The sequence below is a fragment of the Anguilla rostrata genome, chromosome 18, assembly GCF_018555375.3.
Source record: "Anguilla rostrata isolate EN2019 chromosome 18, ASM1855537v3, whole genome shotgun sequence".
Taxonomy (NCBI): domain Eukaryota; kingdom Metazoa; phylum Chordata; class Actinopteri; order Anguilliformes; family Anguillidae; genus Anguilla; species Anguilla rostrata.
The window spans coordinates 4,545,792-4,565,906 of record NC_057950.1 but is presented as its reverse complement, the minus strand read 5'-3'; the positions used below and the strand labels follow the sequence as shown (position 1 = coordinate 4,565,906).

The 20,115-nt window shown below is 42.4% G+C and overlaps 2 protein-coding genes across 3 annotated transcripts; one reads left to right on the top strand and one right to left on the bottom strand.

Annotated features, from left to right (window-relative positions):
- Positions 1-15: 15 nt before the first annotated feature.
- On the top strand, positions 16-2,576 carry LOC135244809 (neuroblast differentiation-associated protein AHNAK-like). The gene is made up of 2 exons (XM_064317387.1): positions 16-1,914; positions 2,004-2,576. Exon 1 carries the CDS (start codon positions 153-155, stop codon positions 1,884-1,886), a length of 1,734 nt encoding a protein of 577 aa, XP_064173457.1. The 5' UTR covers positions 16-152; the 3' UTR covers positions 1,887-1,914; positions 2,004-2,576.
- A 528-nt stretch (positions 2,577-3,104) lies between these two features.
- Positions 3,105-19,708, bottom strand: edaradd (EDAR-associated death domain). 2 transcript variants are annotated; one of them, XM_064317388.1, is made up of 7 exons: positions 19,062-19,708; positions 8,888-8,946; positions 7,573-7,624; positions 7,258-7,320; positions 6,938-7,008; positions 5,690-5,735; positions 3,105-4,426 (listed from the first exon to the last, which is right to left on the bottom strand). In XM_064317388.1, the coding sequence occupies exons 1-7, from the start codon at positions 19,093-19,095 to the stop codon at positions 4,041-4,043; spliced, it is 711 nt and encodes a 236-aa protein (XP_064173458.1). In that variant the 5' UTR covers positions 19,096-19,708; the 3' UTR covers positions 3,105-4,040. The 2 variants fall into 2 exon arrangements, with proteins under 2 accessions (XP_064173458.1, XP_064173459.1); XM_064317389.1 differs by lacking the exon at positions 7,258-7,320.
- Between the last annotated feature and the right edge of the window lie 407 nt (positions 19,709-20,115).

Here is a 20,115-nt window from a genome sequence, read left to right as displayed (position 1 = left end):
GACACTGACTGAGTCTTTCAGCACCTAAGATTGAAGGTGGCCTCAAAGCTCCAGATGTAGATCTGAGTTTGCCCAAAGCTGACCTCAGTGGCCCCGATCTTCATTTGAAAGCCCCAGATGCTGACATAGATTCCCCATCAGGAAAGTTAAAAATGCCGAATTTAAAGATGCCCAAGTTTGGTTTGTCAGGACCAAAGGTGAAAGGACCAGATATTGATGCAGGACTGAAGACAACTGACTTGAATCTTTCAGCACCTAAATTTGAAGGTGACCTCAAAGCTCCAGATGTAGATCTGAGTTTGCCCAAAGCTGACCTCAGTGGCCCCGATCTTCATTTGAAAGCCCCAGATGCTGACATAGATTCCCCATCAGGAAAGTTCAAAATGCCGAATTTAAAGATGCCCAAATTTGGTTTGTCAGGACCAAAGGTAAAAGGACCAGATATTGATGCAGATCTGAAGACACATGACCTGAGTCTTTCAACTCCAAAAATTGAAGGAAACCTGAAAGCTCCAAACGTGGACCTACATTTACCCAAAGCTGACCTCAAAGGTCCTGACCTAGCCCTGAAAGCTCCAAATGTTGACCTTGATGCAGATCTGAAGACACCAGACTTTAACTTCTCAACTCCCAAGATTGAGGGAGAACTCAATGCTCCAGACATGGATGCTCCATCAGGGAAATTAAAAATGCCTAATTTTAAGATGCCCAGCTTTGATTTGTCTGGTCCAAAGGTGAAAGGACCAGATATTGATGCGGACCTGAAGACCCCTGGTTTGAATTTCTCTGTGCCTAAGATTGAAGGTGACCTCAAAGCTCCAGGTGTAGATCTGAGTTTGCCCAAAGCTGACCTCAGTGGCCCTGATCTTCATTTGAAAGCCCCAGACGCTGATATAGATTCCCCATCAGGAAAGTTCAAAATGCCAAATTTAAAGATGCCCAAGTTTGGTTTGTCAGGACCAAAGGTGAAAGGACCAGATATTGATGCGGATCTGAAGACACCTGACCTGAGTTTCTCAGCACCTAAGATTGAAGGAGACCTCAAAGTTCCCAATGCAGATCTGAGTTTACCTAAAGCTGACCTCAAAGGGCCTGAGCTAGACCTGAAAGCTCCTGATGTTGACATAGATGCTCCATCAGGAAACTACAAAATGCCAACTTTAAAGTCTAAACTCGGTTTTTCAGGACCAAAGGTGAAAGGACCCAAACTTGATGTCGATGCAGATATGAAAACACCGGATCTGAGTCTCTCAGCCCCCAAGATTGAGGGAGGCCTTGATGGACCAAATCTGGATCTGAGCTTGCCTAAAGCCGAAGTTGATGGTACAAACGTGGATGTTGAGTCCCCTGATGTAAAAGGAAAATTCAAATGGCCCTTTAAGTGGGGTTTTGGCTCAAAGGACAGCACAGATGTTGACACAGAGATCCCAGATGAAAATGGGGCACATGATGTAACAGAACCAACTATAAAATTACCGAAAGGTATGGCAGAAGTACCAATGTTCAAACTTCATAGACTGCCTGATCTTAATTTTGAGATTCCACAGATACGTTCTGGAACCCTTGATCGTGGAATGGACTCTCCAAAAACAAATCTTGATGCAAATATGACAATATCAACACCAAAAGTTGATCTAAAAGCTCCAAACATCAGCACTGACATACAGCATGGTCAACCTGAGATCCCAGAACAGGAAAGTAGCCTCAAGGGTCCAAAACTTGACTTAGGATTTCCCCAAGTGAACATGCCTTCTGTTGATGGCTATGTGCCAGATATTCTGGGGATGAAAGGAGAGCAGGCAACATCACCATCAATTGACATCAAAGAAAGACTGAAGTTATTTAAGGACTCTTTTTCCAAATCAGTTGACAACTCCGAAAACTGACATCTCACCCGTAGAAGTAGCGGGTAACCTTGGCTTGAAAGGGGAAGTGAGAGCTCCAAGTCTTGAAGTCAGCAAAAGTTCAGATACTGATGACACCTCCACAACAAAAAGGGGAACATTTAAAGTCAGCAAGCCAGATGCTGACAAGGCCTACCCTTTGGTAAATGCACAAATCAGTTTGCCAACAGTGGATGCATAAAATTTGATTAAGTAAGCACATTCAAGGTAATTTATGTTTGGGGAAACAATAAAAACAGAATAAACTATTTACTATCAGAATAGTTTATGAGCATGTAAAAATGTGCAACCTTGAACAACTGTAATTATATTTGTTGTAAATATGCCATTGTAAGTATATACTTATGTGTGTATTTTTCTTGTCAGTGAGCCACTACTATGCATTATCACATATTTGTTTAAAAGCATCTTGAAGCATAAAAATATGTTCACGTACAAATAACAATATTCTGGTAAATGGAAGCATCTGTATTTCTACTGAGACATTGTATACATGTACAATTCCCCCCACTTGTGTACAATACTTATTAAGCCTGGCCCTTATACAATTGTGATTTTCATAAGGGATTGAATATAGTATCATTTTTTTCACATTTTCAATTATTCCAGCTGTTTACTATTTGCTTTGATTGGATGCATACACCCGATTAAACGTTTCAATAAATTGTGTAATTTAATGTGTACGTGCAATTTTGACATATTATATTTATATTGGTAATTTTTGGACATTTCTGTCCTGCAAGTCATAAAAATATATTCACTTTCAGGTAACCACAAAAATTTAACTGTTTTGAAAAAAAACTACAAATTTCAGTTGAAAAGACAGGTCAGAATATTAACATATTATGCAACATATTATTAATAATAAATTACCTCCATTGAAATTATCAGTTCTAATTACTCATTTAACATTCATTTATTCACATTAAGGACAACTTAAAACTTACGAAAAATGACAAGTAACCGCCATTTTAAATGGAACTACGAATACCGCCTCAAGGTCATATGCCTTCGTCAAGTCAAAAACGTGATTTGTGAGGTTACAGTGACCTTGACCTTTGACTTTTGACCACCAAAATCTAATCAGTTCATCCTTGAGTCCAAGTGGATGGCTGTGCCGTCGCAGAGGCATAAAAATGGAATTTGGAAATGGAATGACTGCCATTTTAAAATCCATGCATTTACTGACAGCATTACAAATTCATTTCCATGTTTTTATTTTAAGAAGTATTTACACCCTTTCAAATAGACCATTCATACAGTTGTAGTCTTTAATAAGAGTAGTCTGGAAGATGCAATAAATATTGGCAAGGAAACAGAAGAAACATTCTGTCAGCAGAAAGAGCACGGCTTAAGAGTTAAGATAATTCTACAACAGATACAACTGTATTAAAACTCTGAAAATGTAGTTTTGGAGAATGAATAACATGAACGTTTGACAGAACTTAGTTATTTTAGGCACTCCATGATCATTAGGAAGGAATTTTAATACATGTCAATCCCAAGGGTAGCTAGTTGTTTCCAGAGAACTCACATCCAGCTAACTAAACACAGCAACCACATGGTTATGATTGTGTACTCACACCAGCTGGCCTGGGGGAAGAGGGCATCTAAAATACTTAAATCTATGACAGGCATTAACTGAACAATTAAAAATTTTACCCTGTTCTTCTGGGATTGGGTTTTTTCCACATAGAAAAACTGCCCGATTGATCTACGACAGCTAAAAAAAGTAACCTGCACATAGAGGCTTGAATGAAACAGAATGGTTGCCTAGCTCTGGTTACAGGACTGTTAAAAAAATGAGTACACAGGTCCAAACTTTCCCACCTTTGTCATAACAGAAAATATAGCTCAGAAAAAAATAGCGTGTGCTAGAAACCAAAACAAAAGTTTAAAAAAAAAAAGTTGAAATCCAGTTCCAGTGAGAACAGAAGGATCACTTTGGACGGGGGTGGGGTGGGGTGGGGTGAGTGGACTGCGGGTAGGGCGGGGACATTTGGTGGGCGATTGCCCACAGTTTCCCCTCCTGAAGGGTCTGGCTTTGGGGATCCTTTTCCCTAGGTGCCATGCCTCTCATGATCCAAAGGTGGTGTGCTCGACACCGCCCAAAGTTAGGGCGCCAGCAGGGCGGGGCTAGTGGGCCTTCCGCCAGCGCGAAGGCCAGTCCTTCTCCACCCACCGCTGCAGCACGCGCAGGACGTCGATGCGCTGGTACAGCCGGCACAGTTCGGTCAGCTCGGCCACGCTCCTCTCGCTGTAGCGCAGCAGGAACTCCTGGGTGGGGCTCTGGGCCGAGCCCTGCGTGCGGTGCTCCAGCAGCGTCAGCTCGTCGTAGCTCATGCCCCAGCGGCTGGCGAAGTTCTTCCAGTTCTTGACGGTGCAGTGGCTGGGGTCCAGCTTCAGCCGCAGCTCGTAGAGCAGGTCCGCGTCGTTCATCAGGTCCCGGATCTTCGGTGGGGGGACCACGTAGCAGCACTTCTTGCAGTGGTTGTCCGAATACTTCAAGCCATTGAAGAAGTCTGGGGAGGGAGGAGGGGTTGACGGTTTGAATTCACTGTTGTAAAATTTTGTATGTTAAATGTGTTATGAGACTGCAGGTAACTGATTTTTTTAATGGGGGCCATATATTATTATGGAAAAGATGGCACGCACAAAAAAATCACCAAGGAGCAGACTGACTGGGGAATCAAACTTTGAAATATAAAGCCGCACACTTTATCTGCTCCTTACTGTGTTCACCAACATTGGCAGATAGTCCAGAAACGCTGGCTAGATATAAACTGTGAGAAGGAAACGGAGTGTGTGGATTTCTATTTTTAACGGGGCATTGACAGCAGCCTACACTTTTTCCATTTCCTCTTCGCATAACTACATACGCTTAATCCATACATGCACATGATGAGAAATGTAGGCACATTCTTAAAATATGCATACTCCTCTTTATAACCTCCTGAATGAACATGCTCAGATGTCGACCTGGACATAGTCACATTTCATATTCATGCATATTTAATAAAAAATCTTTTTTTTTTTTTCTCCTCAATAGTAAAAGGGCCAAGGGTGGCCACTCACATTTAACAATTTGATTGGCAAGGCACCATCTGTGCATCCGCCAATCAGCTGCAACCTCACAGCAACAACTGGGGCCTTTTAAATTAAGCAATATGACACAAGAGGCCATGCTGTATCACAAATCGATTCAAGGCGACAGGGGTGCGGTTTGGCACAAGTGTGCTGGGAACCCCCTCCTGTAGCTGTGACCGTATTCACCATACAGCACGTCCTCCACCGCCGCACTGCTTTAATTAAACGGAACAATTGCTCAGTGATGTCACAAACCATAGAAGAAATATGTCACCAGATGAGGTGGGATACTGTCTGGACAATTTGTACTGATTACAATTAAAAGGAGAATATCATTAACTTTTCTACCCTGGGATGAGTTTGTGATAATTTTTTAATTGTACAAATTGTATCCCACATCATCTGGTGACTTATTTCTTCTATGGTTGTGACATCACTGAGCAATTTTTCTGACAAACAGCTGCAGACCAACACAGATATGTATCAACCTATTTTAAGCTCTTCTTTTTCTCTAATCATAAACAGTTGTACACAATCTATTTTAATGGGTTTCCCATGTAAAGTGAGTATCCTTTGTATCATGCAGTATCCTTTGTTTGAAGTATTTTTATAAACAAGAGATTTTAAATACTAGAAACTTGATGTTCGTCATAGCTTCATGGTCTACTTCAGACATAATTAAAAAAATTGATGTTTACCTGCTGACATTGTGTCAGTGTAGATGTTATTGCTCTCGTCAACTGGCTGAAAGTAAAAAGAAAGCAAACATACTGAATTTTCATTGACAACCCTGATCATATTCTTAGCATAACACCCTACTATATGCAAAGGCGCTCCTGTACAGTATCACAGCAGCAGTTCACATGATGACCGCATAATCAGAATGGGCAGATAGATACTTTATTCATCCCCAAGGGGAAATTAGCCTGCCAACATACAGCTCTATGAACAATCAAAAACAATCACAAACTAGCAAACAGACCTGGGTCAAATACGTATTTGTTTTGGATTCAAATTCTTTTCTACGCATTACTGATCTTGTCTGGTGTATTGGAGCCAATGAAATATTCTCAAAAAGTGCAAACCCTGCCTTCTGGTCATATTGGCAGGCTCAATTACACCAGGCAAGATCAATAGAGCACAGAAAAGTATTTGAATCCAAAACAAATATGTATTTGACCCAGGTCTGCTAACAGATATAATAACAGTAAGCAACTGGGCATGTGGACACTGGAGCAGGACCAAAGAGTGAACATGACTGTGAATGACAAATGAATAAGTCACTGAAGTGCCCAGGAAATGATCTTTGGGGGAGGGGGTGTGCAGATAAGCCTACATATAAAAGCAACATGATGATTTAATATGACAATACATTTTTCAAGGACACCACAAGAAGTCAAGAGTTTTGTTTATTTCGTGATTATTCCTATCCCCCCCCCCCCCCCATGTGAAAAGTATGAGAACCACAGATCAATCCTGAGTCTGGTACTGTAGGAGCAGATCGGAAGTCATGGCAAAACATTATATATTTCCCTTATAAAGACAGATTTAGGGCACTAACTGTTCATATCGCTGGACATTCACTCAAGCAATACACAATGCAATCACACCAGTGCAGCGTTGAGAGAAAGCCATGCTGTAGCTTACATCAATCATTATAATTTATTAATGGTTATATGGGGGTAATAAAACAAGGATAAGGTGGTAGCGATGCATAGAATTACAATGTTGTCACCTTACTGGAAGACAACAGACAGAAGCTCTATCCAATCACAGAGTACACTGGAAACAACCAATATGAAAAAACACTGGTATTGATTGGTGGATGCTCTGTGGGTATACTTCTGGAACCCCCCACAACTGGTTCCTATATGAAGAAGGTGATATCAAGACTCACTTATCCCAGTTACATGATCCCTAGCTTGCATAAATTGTGTGCTGCTCACCTGTCTTATCTTCTCAGAGGAAGCCATCATGTAGCTGGGCGGTACACTGGTGAAGGCCATAGTCTCTGCAGCTGGGGGAATGGCAGCGAGAAAACAGCGTATGACTGTCAGTGCCACTTCTGTCAGCTAGCTGCCTAGCTAGCTAAATGCACAAACAAATGAATAAATAAGCACTAGAACTACTTGTTCTGGGCTGAAATACTTGGGTCTCGTACACAGGTCTTCGGCTTATGTTTACTTAATATGAAACCTTGGAAAATTCCCATTCTTTATTTGCTACACTGAAATATTGCAATAATATTTTAAAAACAAAAACCCACATGAAACATGATGATGCAGGTGGCTGTGCGACGACATATAAGGTGAAGTCCCTCTGAAGAAAGCTGAGAGACAGGCGGATGTGAGGAAGAAGAGTTCTGAGTCACAAGTAGGCCTCCATCCTGCTACACCACCACTTCAGGTTACACTACAAAGGCCTGTCATGTGACAGGCTTTGCTTTCTTCATTTTTTCTCTCCTCTTTGTTTTGATGCACCAACACCTGAATCCCCTCACCCTTTCCTCTGTACTAGAGAGGATGTGACTATTTTCACATCTCCAAATAGCAGTACAACAATGAAAGGAGACTGTGCTTACCTTGGTTACCTCCAAGTTCTGTGACTTGAACTGGATAGTTGGACATTAATGACTACAAACAAATGAAATAATATTTAGAGTCACCTCCTTTTAAATTATTATTTTTTATTTTTCCCCCTAAGTAAAATTGCCATGACAAGCAAGAAAAGTCATTTTTATACATTTTTTATAAAGACAGCTATCAGGATTGATTATTAGCTCTCAAACGCAACAGGTTCTCTTAATATATTTCCCTTTTCAGAACGCAACAACACATAAATCTTCAAAGACAGAGGGTGAAGAAGATGGCATTCAGGTATAGCAAGCTGTCTCCTGAGACAGAAGAGGACAATTTTGTCCCAGGGGTGAGATAATAAAACATATTTGTTGAAACTTGTTGTTGGACCTGGTACAAGTTACTGATATATTATGAAAATGAAGACATATTACATATTACAGGAAGATAAAATGTGTGTGTGTGTGTGTGTGTGCATGTGTGTGTGCGTGTGTGAGTGCGTGTGTGAGTGCGTGCGTGAGTGAGTGTATGATCAAATATTTATAAATAACACTGACAACACAGAATTGTGACTAATTGTAATGAGTCCAATGACTTGAAAAGTAGTATATGAAATATCATTAACCACATTATAAGCATAGCATATGGAGGTGACCTTTATGACAGCACATAATGAAAGAGGACATACTGTACACAAAATGATATGAGAGGAAAGAGATTTGATATTTTGCTGTATCTTTTTTTATATTCCTTTCTCTTATTTTGGAAGTATTACTTGTTCTTTGCTCTCCTGTCCGATCTGACTTGAGAATCTCCACTGGAGATTACAAAACACCACAGCAGGTTACCTGAACACAGGTGAACATGGGCAGCATTCCTTCAGGACACGGCTTGTTTAGTTTCTGTGAAACGTTTTGGATACGACAGCCAAGTCCAACTGATTTTATGCTTAACCAGCACGAGCTTATCATTGATGTCATAAAACTAAAACTAAAAAAAAAAAACGAGATAGTGTTTTTAAAATGAGTTTCACACTGAAAGTAGGAATGGGTCTAATTCTAATAGCTAATTCTACACAATGACAAGTTTGTTTAGAAGCATAAGAGTTCAGTTCTTATTACCTCTGTTATGGTCAATTGACCCTTTAAAGTTGAAAATCAGGAAAATGCTAAATTTTTCAGTATGAACTTCTTATGCATAGTATCAACATTTTAAATGAATGGTCATTCATGTATTCAAACCCGTATGGGATGACCGAACATTTGCGTACCTAAAAAATGAAGAAAGAGGTTAATCATGGTGACAGAAAAGAAAAGTGGCCTTATCTGGTAACAGGCTGCTAGGATCGGTGTCCTCCACTGGTTCAGAGATGATGCGATCTGCAGAACAAAAAACCAAAATAGATAAACAGCGCGAGGGATAGCGCCGTCACGCGCACGCACGTCTCGACGCGGTATTCACCGAGCGGCTGCCAGAGGTCTCCTCACTTCCTTTTCCTCTTCTGCCTCCGAATCTGCACCAGCCGCCGTGACGCTCGCGGCAACGTCAGAAACCCCGCCAGGGTGACAGAACAGCGACCCGATATTTTACCTCGGCTACAAACATTTCGCCCCCTCCAGCTTTGATATTGGCGTCCCTCGTAAATGTGATACTCCTGGTGTACCAGCAGGGGGACAGCAGAACGCGTGTGCGGCCCACAGCAGTGAGTCAGAGACTATTTCACACCCCACACGATACTACCAGTCGTGCAGGGGGAGTCAGCGGCGGTACTACCCCTAACAGGCCACACAGTATGACCGTCCGCTCTGAAAGTGACTTCGCCAGCTGAGCAGTTTGGGAGCGACACAATCGTTTGCTGATGTAAATAAATACATGTTTACCCCCAATTAGGGTCCAGGGGGTACCCCCCTTCAACTGCTCAACAAAATAATGTAGTTCTCATACATCTTTGCAGGGATGTTTTAAAAAAAATTTTATTCCTACTGATTATAATATATATACTGTATATATGCCATATTTTTTTAAATTTTTTGAATGTATTACAGTGTATTTTTTTTTCTCGTAAGGGACGTTTAAAGAGCAGTGAGTATTCATTCCTGTACACCAGCAGACCACCGGTAACCACAAAGCCCTTGGTGTTCACTGTGACAAAAAATATCTTGTAATGCTCTGAGGTTTCCATCTGACTGCATTTCTGTAGCGCCATTGTGTGGAACTTCCAGCTATCTGACGCAAACTCACTCTGACCTTTCTTAAATTTCCTTCAGTGAGGTACGTGCCCTTTTATAAACTCAGACACAAGGTTCCCTGAAAACTGAAACAAAAGTCATCATCATCCTAAAGGTTATAATGAACTGTATTTTCGTAAAACCACCATGAAAAAGAAAAACAACAGGTAAAGAAATTCCACAAAATGTTTCGCTATTCCACTTGACAAAAAAAAATCAGTGGTTTCTGTCCGATCACAAATGTACAAATTGGGCACACCAGACGTATGCAATTATAGTGAATGGAGTATAAATGATTTCTCACGCGATATTGTGATGAATGATGCACACAAATTAAGAGCCGAGAGTCGAGGGACCCTTGTCACACATTCGTATCAACCTGTGAATGTTCTGGCGATTCTTCTGTGTCGGCGTCACTGCAAACATTTTCCGAGACAAAGACGTTCTTGCGATCTGCTGGGTCAGAGGCCTGTGGACAGTGGCAGCTAAGCACAGGGCTCAAGCGGGAACTGCAGGAACGTTCTTGGAGAAAAGCCTGCAAAGCCTCACAACGTTCTGACGTACCTTTTTCTTTTCTGGCACCAGCTTCTTTTTACAAAGGCTACTGAACATGCCCTCTCAATTAGTTCTTGCACATATGAGACATTGCACATAGGACATATTGGGGCTGCACTGTGTGATTTTGTGTGAGAGAAATTTGAACATTTATTTTAGGAATGGAATAAACAATGTCGCTGTCCTCGCTTGAGCTAACTTTTTCTGCTGTAAGAACACAGTTACAAAATTGCTTGTGTCTTATTTAATACGTCTCCAGGTTAAAATCATGATATGGATGTAAATTACAATGTAAACCTGGGAATTAAACCTACAACCCACTGCAAGCTCAGTTCCTAAGCCATTATGCTACACTACCATCTCCATTAACTGATCATTTGTTTAAAAAAATGCAGAATTTGAATTTGAATTGCTCAGCAATCCCATATACAGTTGTAGAGTTAACAACACTTGGATGAGAAAAACACCTCTCAAGATAAATAAAATGAACACCATACTCTAAATGATTTCTTCAAGGGCACCGAGGATAGTTCCTGGAAAATATGTCCCATTTCCGTGCATGCACTGTACTGGCTGTATAATAACAGTTTGTCCATAATTTCTTACACAGTGTGGTTGAAGTGATGTGGGTTGAACTGCTGCATGTAGGAGCGCGCAATGTAACTGGAAAATAAATGCCAGCCTCTTAGCTGCTGAGCAGACATAACTATGACCTGCGGACAAAACCCACCTCACCATGACCTTTCAAAAGCAAGCTTTCGGTTAACATAACAATTTCCATCCAAGTGGATCGACCGCTTGTGTGAAACTGACCAAACGTTCTCACTTTAGCGACTGGTCTGTTTAAGGTCCCATAATTCTATTCTTCCTTGTGAGCATGTAGGCTACAGTAATGTGACCGCAATTAATGCAGCATGGGTCAGGAGAACTGAAATTAAAACTTTACCCCATTTGAGGCTACGTGAGTACATTAACAGCAACGAAGAGGCACAGATGCCTGAACATTCAATACTGCTAGAGAGAGAGAGAGAATGTTTCCCCACTAAGCCCATCAGAAGCGATTTAAGGTAAATGAGGTCAGTTTCCAATATGATCGTCCAAAAAGGCTCAAGAACATATAGGCCTGCACATGTTGTGCAGTTGGGGGGGTGGGGGGGTGGGGGGGGGGGACGGTGGGGGAGGGTGTTACAGAACATGCCCCGATCTCAACCACAACACTAAAGCTGTGGAAAGCGCACATAAAAACATCTTTAATTATCCGTAGCACATGCGTGTGCCAACGAAGCCTTTACACAGAGTAATCCTTCTGGGGGGTATGGGGGGTACATGGAGTAATCCTTCTGGGGCTCCTGCTCACGTTATACTGGGAGGGGGGTATGGGGGGTGTTGGGGGGGTACATGGAGTAATCCTTCTGGGGCTCCTGCTCACGTTATACTGGAGAGGGGGGTATGGGGGGTGTGGGGGGGGTACATGGAGTAATCCTTCTGGGGCTCCTGCTCACGTTATACTGGAGAGGGGGGTATGGGGGGTGTTGGGGGGGGTACATGGAGTAATCCTTCTGGGGCTCCTGCTCACGTTATACTGGAGAGGGGGGTATGGGGGGTGTGGGGGGGTACATGGAGTAATCCTTCTGGGGCTCCTGCTCGCGTTGTACTGGGGGGGGTATGGGGGTGTGGGGGGGTACATGGAGTAATCCTTCTGGGGCTCCTGCTCACGTTGTACTGGGGGGGTATGGGGGGGTGTGGGGGGGGTACATGGAGTAATCCTTCTGGGGCTCCTGCTCACGTTATACTGGAGAGGGGGGGTATGGGGGGGTGTGGGGGGGTACATGGAGTAATCCTTCTGGGGCTCCTGCTCACGTTATACTGGAGAGGGGGGTATGGGGGGGTGTGGGGGGGGGTACATGGAGTAATCCTTCTGGGGCTCCTGCTCGCGTTGTACTGGGGGGGGTGTGTGGGGGGGGGTACATGGAGTAATCCTTCTGGGGCTCCTGCTCACGTTATACTGGAGGGGGGGGGGAGGGGGAGTTTGGGGGGGGGACACGCTGCCAAATGCAAGACTTTGATACTGCAGGCCCTGAACTTTGGCCCACTTTCATCTGTGTTTAAAATAACCTGACTCATTACTCATTCTTACTAATAAAAGCAGACACTCAGCGCTATTCATCAGTGTGCTAATGTCTAATGAGGCATGCCACTGGTACTAACCCTTTCTCTATCCATATGGGATTGAACTCTGTCATTGGTCAACTGCTGTAAAAAGTAGCTTTAAAATGAAAACGTGTGGCTTGCCAGCTATCTACTGGTGCAGACATGATCAGCCTCTGGAAGCACGGCCTCACTGCAGAAGCTACTTATTAGTTACCTTATATGTATTTTCTTGCTTTAAATCACAAATTCCCAAATGGAATCTGTACCAGACACGGTAAAGCTAGCAGGACATCAGAAACTTCTGTACATTTTCCGCACAAAAAAAAAACTGCCTGGACCAACTGAAAAACACACTATAAAAACTGAAATAAATATTTGAAAGAACCCAGAACGTGATCTAGCCCTTCAAACACCTGAGGGGCAGCTAGGGGGTGGTGACGCAACAGTAACACATGAGGAACCCTGGATGATTTACTACCATCCTGCCTTGGTGGAACAAGTCCAAATGCGTCTTGCAAAAAAATAAAAAATGTAAAATAAAAAAAATTGCTGAGCAAGCAAACTCAGAGGCCCAGCTGAGGAGTTTCTGTGCCTGAAGACTGAACACCTGACACAGTCACACCTGACACAGCCACAACAGACACAGCCACAGCTGACACAGTCAGACTGTGAGAGCCACCACTGTGCAGTGCGGCAGGCTAATTATGCAGAGCACCGTCAGAACTAACGCGGTCTGGCTACGTTCCAGATAGTGAGGCACAGCACTGCGCTAAGAGCGGGTGCCTCAGCTGGATACACCACTCGGGAGCCCCCCTCAAATTCCAGTTCTGGAAGGAACTCCACAGTGCCTGCTGGATTTTGGTGTGTTTCGCCACTTCTGCAGTTACTTTGGTTAAAGATATATTTGCGAGGCCTTAACTAGCTACCCGACTGAAAGGGAAATGACAAAATCCTGTGGACACTACAGCCCTCCGGTTTGAGAGCTCAGACTAAAAGTCCGGCCACTACTGTCATTGTGTGAACAGGTTCGAGAGTGAATCAAGAGTGACACTGCTGAGTCATAGAACAGAAAATTCAGCACCCTGTGAATTCACACACGCTCAGTTCTTGAACTGCTCAAAAGCTCAAGCTAAGAATACAGCTCTGACAGTGGCTCTCGGCAGCCACGCGAACACACGCCGATCAAACGATAACGACGACTCGACTCGATAAAGACGCGACTGCGGCTATTCTTCAGATGGCGTTCGGTCCTGGTGATGCGCTGCCCCTCCGGCTTACACACGGTCTATGGGTTTTCAGACCACCAGGCACAAAGCACGTGACGTGGTCACATGGCCCAACAGCCGCGACGCGCGACTCGCTGCCTTGCGCTGGCACCTCCCCCTTCCTCGCACCTGCGCTGCCCGAACACTGTCCCCTGTCCGTTCTGGCCCCACGATGGTAGAATGACCTCCCCGTGGAGGTCAGAACAAGCTGAGGCACTGACCCACTTCAAGCGACAACTGAAGACTCACCTCTTCAGGCTGCATCTCTCCCCATCCCTCCCTACCTCCCTGTAATCTCTAAATTGACCATAAGCTTAGGGTTGTAACTAGGTAGCTGTTTCGTAGTTGACTTAGTTAAATGCACTCGTCTTAACTACTGCTTGTATTTTTGCATAGACTGCGTTGTTGCTGTCTCGTTTGTGTTAGTGTTAATTAGTTGAACCTACAGGGTCCTGATGCGGTTGTTCCCTGCACTTGGAACGGTACTTCTCTCTAGGGTTTTCGACACACTTGTTCCTGGTTATGGTTATACACTTTGTTGTACGTCGCTCTGGATGAGATGCATCTCCCCACTTATGTATCGAAAAAAAAAGGGATTTTCTTCAGTTCTAGCGATGGCTACTTCATTTCATTCCACCCTTCCAGAAAAAGTGGCCGAACAGCCACAGTGTCTGAGAATCTTTTAGGCCATTTCCTTTGATTCTGTCAAGCAGAAAACAGAGCCTCATCAACCCTACCATTGTTTCTCTCTTCCAGAGAATGTGACAACGTGTATCTACATGTCCTCCGCGAAGTTCAAGAGATGAAATATAAACCACTTCATAATATACACCCCTGGGGCTGAAACTCCACGAAGACGAACCTCGACTTTCTCAGGTTTGACCACCCACACATTTCAGTTAGTTTCGAAAGAGTAGAGGAATTACAGAAAAGCTTCATCAGAAGCTAAAAGCTTCGGGAAACTACGCTCTGAGGAAAACGAAAAGGCTGCATTATATACCCACTGTTTGTGTCCAATGCAGCGATGTATTTTTAATAGAAATGGCTTACACTTCTATTTCAGCAGGTCGGTTAAATCAGGCACATAAAACAAATTCATTTCAGTAACTTGTTCAAGTAAAAAACTTTATTTTGAAAGTTTTTTTTTAACAAAGGTAAGGATAAATATATTAACTTTTTTGCAGCATACTGCCATCATAGGTGGAATGCTATTAATCTTTTGCCACAGCCTTATAATATATATGAATTATACTTGAAATGAATGACGAATATCCACTTTATGGCAGCATAATTAAAGCTATAATAAAGGGTGGAATATTTATTATGAATAAAGTTGGAATAATGTAGAAAATATAATGCAGAAAGAAAATTTAGATGATTTGATATTTGATAGAAACAGAATTCGTTTTTCTTTAACAAACATAAGAATAGGTTCTGTTTCCAATTCATATTAATTGTTCAGTGATTTTATCATTGATTCGTTTTTTTGATTTTTATCATGTTCGTTTATAGTAAATGATTTCGCAACCTGTGTTTAGGAGGACGCATGTTTAGGTCCCCTCCTCTGCTGGGGAAACTGAAAGTGCGGGCCTACTCTTAGTTTCAGAAGGCGGTGACACACGGGGTTACATCCAAGCCTTCCCTTCAAGCTTTCACCAGACGCCAAAAAAAAGCACGTAGTAAGAAGCAGCAAAAAAAAAAAACCACATTTTGAATCTTTATAGGTCTGACATAATTCGATTCCTTTTTTATTTATTTATTTATTTATTTAGATAACCAAATTTCAGCTTACAACCCACATGTGTGGGAGAGTTCCCACACGCGCTGTTTTGCCTAACCGATACGAAGATGCGAATAGAAGAACTGAGGCCCTTAAGTGGGAGCAGGCGACTGCCAATCAGCCCATCAGAATCAGCCAGTCACATCGCTCGGCAAGCAGGACAGCACAGTGCTGGGGAGAAAATAAGGTCACTAATGACGTGGAAGTGTGACAGCGAAGACAAGTTCTCTGGAAAACTATTATCGTAACGCTAGTGTAACTAACACAGGAACCGGAAAAAAAAAAAAAAAAAAATACAGAATGGTTTCTTCCAAAGCATGAGGGGAATTCATAACAACAACGAGCCATAATATATTCGGCTCAAAAAAATGTTTTTCAGACTTGTCCACTTTGTATGATTGAAAACACTACTTTTAAGTATGCACTCTCCATGTATAAATCCAGCGGACTTGTGAATTATTATGTAGGGCATTTCAACTGCCACTTATCACACTGCAGTTTTACCAGACAGTGGGGCCCATCCATACACTAGCGCAGTGCCTTAACGTAGATGATGCTACTCTAAATAAGTCTTAAGGCTCATACCATTCATTCGCCCAGGGGCCAGCCTTTACAATCTACTGCACATCGTTCGACATCAGGGCCAATCAGCACGACACCAAGAGAAAATCAGAGAATTCTGCCATTCAAAATTCAACTTTGTCTGCTAATTTTTATAAAAATCCAAGTTTGAGATAATCATGTTCAGCCCTCCCTAACACAAGACAGGGGGTAAATATCACTAGCATTTCATGTAAATAAGGAAAGCACCTCCTTAAAATCAACGTGCCCGAGGTTTCCTATGACATCGTATCCAACGCAATCCATGCCAGGGCCTGCTGTGCACACTCACAGGACAGAGCAAGCAGTTGTAAGAGCTCCGCCCCTTTCAAGATTGAAGATTCAAGATTCAAAAAACTTTATTGTCTATCACATAGTGTTAGAAAATTGTCTGAGGTTGGGGGGGGGGCTCACAAACAACATAAAAACATACACCCATGAAAGGCTCATATAAAATTACACTAAAAACACAAACAATTCCCTAAATAATAGTTGTGCAAAGCTACATTAAAAAGTAGTGACAGTCCATTTGTCCTTGTTTAAAATGGATATTGCAGTGGGTTATATATTTGTGAGTTTTCTACCATAGAGAGCAAACAAAGAGGTGCTGACACATTACTTTTCAGGTAACTGTTGGAGATGAGCATCGCACACAGCTACAACAATCCTGTCTCCAGACACCTTAAATGCCCAGGTCCAGAAATGTATGAGTAGGCCTATAAATTACCCTATGAATGAAGCGGCTATTACGTATGTAACTATAGTAGTATAGTCTGTATAGTATGTAACTATAGTAGTATAGTCTGTATAGTATGTAACTATAGTATTATAGTCTGTATAGTATGTAACTATAGTAGTATAGTCTGTATAGTATGTAACTATAGTAGTATGGTCTGTTTCATTTCCTCTGTCAGGGATTTAGAGTGAATCTGAAACTCTCTTGAAATACCGGACAGAGATGGGACACATCATGCAGGGGAATACAGAACTTAATGAGCTGCAAATATTTTTAACTGTCCTCTTAAACAAAGTAAGCTATCCACAAGGCGACACGTGCAACTGCCATTATTCATAGTGCCTGAGTGAAGAACTTTTTCAAATAGTGACACAGTATTAAATCCCATGACAGGCCTTCAATATACGGCTAAAGCCCTATTCGCACGGGACTAGTATTACCTGGGGACCTCTAGTAATAATTGCGGAGGTCGTCTGTGATCTTAATCCCGTGCGAATATGCCATGTCCGTAATTTGTAAAGTAAAAATTCCACGGCAAATTGCCTACCATATTTCGCCAAACACAAAGGTCATGTGATAATATTAGTTCCGTGCGAATCGGCATCTCGGTGATTTGGGGTCGTATTTTACTGTTACGCAGAGCAGAGCCTTTACATTTTCAATCATATCTGGGGGGATAATGTCAGTAAATTCGAGTAAAATACAGACTTCGTTTATCCCGCGCGAAACCGCCGCACGAAACACAGACGTGGGGGGTAATTTCTAAATCACATGAGGTCCCCAGGTAATACTAGTCCCGTGCGAATAGGGCTTAATTTAACATCTCGGCTGACACATAAGCTACACAGCATTAGCATGAACGAGATACTTTTGTTTGGCAGGTGCATTCATACACAGTAAAATGTTCAGTGTTTAATCAACTCCCCTATGAGGGCCCTATTGGACTCATGTGGACTCATAACATTTTACTGTGTAGTCTAACTAAAGATTCCCTCCCTCGTGGCAAATGCGCATGTTGGTCCATGAACCCCCTGAGCGTGACAGGTTGCAGAGCGTGACAGCGACCAGTGTGGGACTAATAAGGCCCATATCTGACCGTTTATGACGTCATCTCAGGACCAAAACCTTCGCATCTCCCGCTACTCTACGGGGTAATCAACAAACATTTGTGCTTATTATCACTATACAGCTTACATCTCGGGGCTGATTCGTGTATACCATTAACGAAGTCGCGTGAATCACAATATGCAGCAATTTAGCGAGGGCTATGGCTTCCTCAGCATTCATAATCAATGCCTATGGTTAATAAGTGACCACCCGCGCCCGAGCAAATGACAAAGCCTAATTCTCGAAGCCGGGTTCCATAGGCTACGATTTTAACGCAAGAAGTGAGTGATACTACGCGTCAAGTTAAAACCGAGCGGAGGATTAACAGGCTACTGTTGAGATAGATCCCTGCACGTTTCCACATGCAAACTGGTCTTTGAAGTGGTAATTTTTATATTTCGGGGAAAAGTTGCATGACATTTCGAATTACCTGGGGAAGGCAGGAAACTACAGTTAACACTTTAACGGCTGAACAACTGGGGGTGTAGGCTATCGGGAGTTTGTAAAGGATCAAGTTGGGCTTATTAGCCAATGTCAAAATAGAATTCGCCTCTATATAATGCACCAACATTAGCTTATGAAGACTATTTTCTTTCTGGAAAAAATTATCTGTTGCACATGAATTACTCTTAAATTGAGCTACATTTTACACGTAGGCTAAATAAGACATAACCTGGTGTTTATTTTGTAGTCACCTATAAATACTTTCATTTTGGACACGCCAATCGTTTTAGACGGCAATCCAAAATATCACAAGAGCGTTCGGAGTGTTTAACCTACGAGTTAAAGCCGATTCGACTGGCTTGCAACAGTGTTTAGCTTCATCGGAAAATACTATAGGCTTGTGTGCAGCCATCAATTACAACAGTTAGAACAACCGTGGAATGTACAGTATCGAAACCCCTCAATTATCCACATTCAGGCACCAACAAAAACCATGGCAGTATAAGTCCATGCCAACATTCTTGTATTGTATGGGGCAATTAAGATGGGCTAAACCGAAGTTAAAGATATTTCGTTGGGCTACCTGGACAGGACACACCATGTAGATATAAAAAAATAACCTACTCACCAACTCGTTCATGAAACACCTTCAAACTCTCCATGCTAACTTAACCTTTGTGAAGCGTATAATAGAAAGTCTGCTGAAGAGGACGCGATTGGAAATTACTGGAAATAGAGCGTGTTCTTCAGAAACGCGACAGTCCTCCCCTTCTCGGTTGTACAGGCTACAGGTAGCACCCGAACGCCTGCCGCTTTTTTCACCACTAGAACAACGGAAGTTCAGGTGAGCGGCGTTTCAAGTTCAAGTGCAGTGTTTCAGACTGCCTAAAACTCGGCGAGGATAAATTAATACAACCCAATGTTCACATCATGCAATCTTTCGAAATAATATTTTCCGTATCCCTGGTCGGTGCTAATGCAGACAGAACTCCCACCCGCGTAAGGTGTTTTCCACGAACAGCGGAAACCACGAAGTTGCTTGTTGTGGGATGATACAATGTAGTAGGCTGGCAGGAACTCCGATTTGTAGAGAAGTGAACTTGTTTAATCTGCGTAAATACAGACCTAGGCTACAGTTCGTTAGACTGTAGGCATATAGCCTACTCAGTCGGCTTTGTTTTACCGTTAGATTATGGTAATAAATAAACTATAAATATAACGTCTTAATCTAAGTAGCCTATATTATTCACAACCGTGTTGGCTCCCTTGTGTGAATTTGACGCTAGCCTACTCTAACATTGGATTAACTGCATACATGAAATTGAAATATGTGGTTGCAACGTGACATTAAATTTATTTCAAAAGCATTGGGATGTGACTGCAAGTCTAGGCTATATTTGCCCTTAATTTTGAAGTAAACGCGAGTGTTACAGGCCTACATTTTTCTTAGCAAATTCAGTTCGGCGAGTTAGTTTTTTGTGACTATAGACGCGTTTTAACTTTACACCACAAGTACCCGGAACTTTTAGCCCCAGAAACTACTTTTCAAGGAACTAGAAGGTTCCTTCAGCCTATTGTTGTCTGCGTTTCCGCCGCGGTCTAAAGACCCGTGAAGATTAGGCAAATTAGTCCGCTGAAGCCTGAAAAAGCGACCTTATTAAGAGGTTCAAGCAAAACGTTGA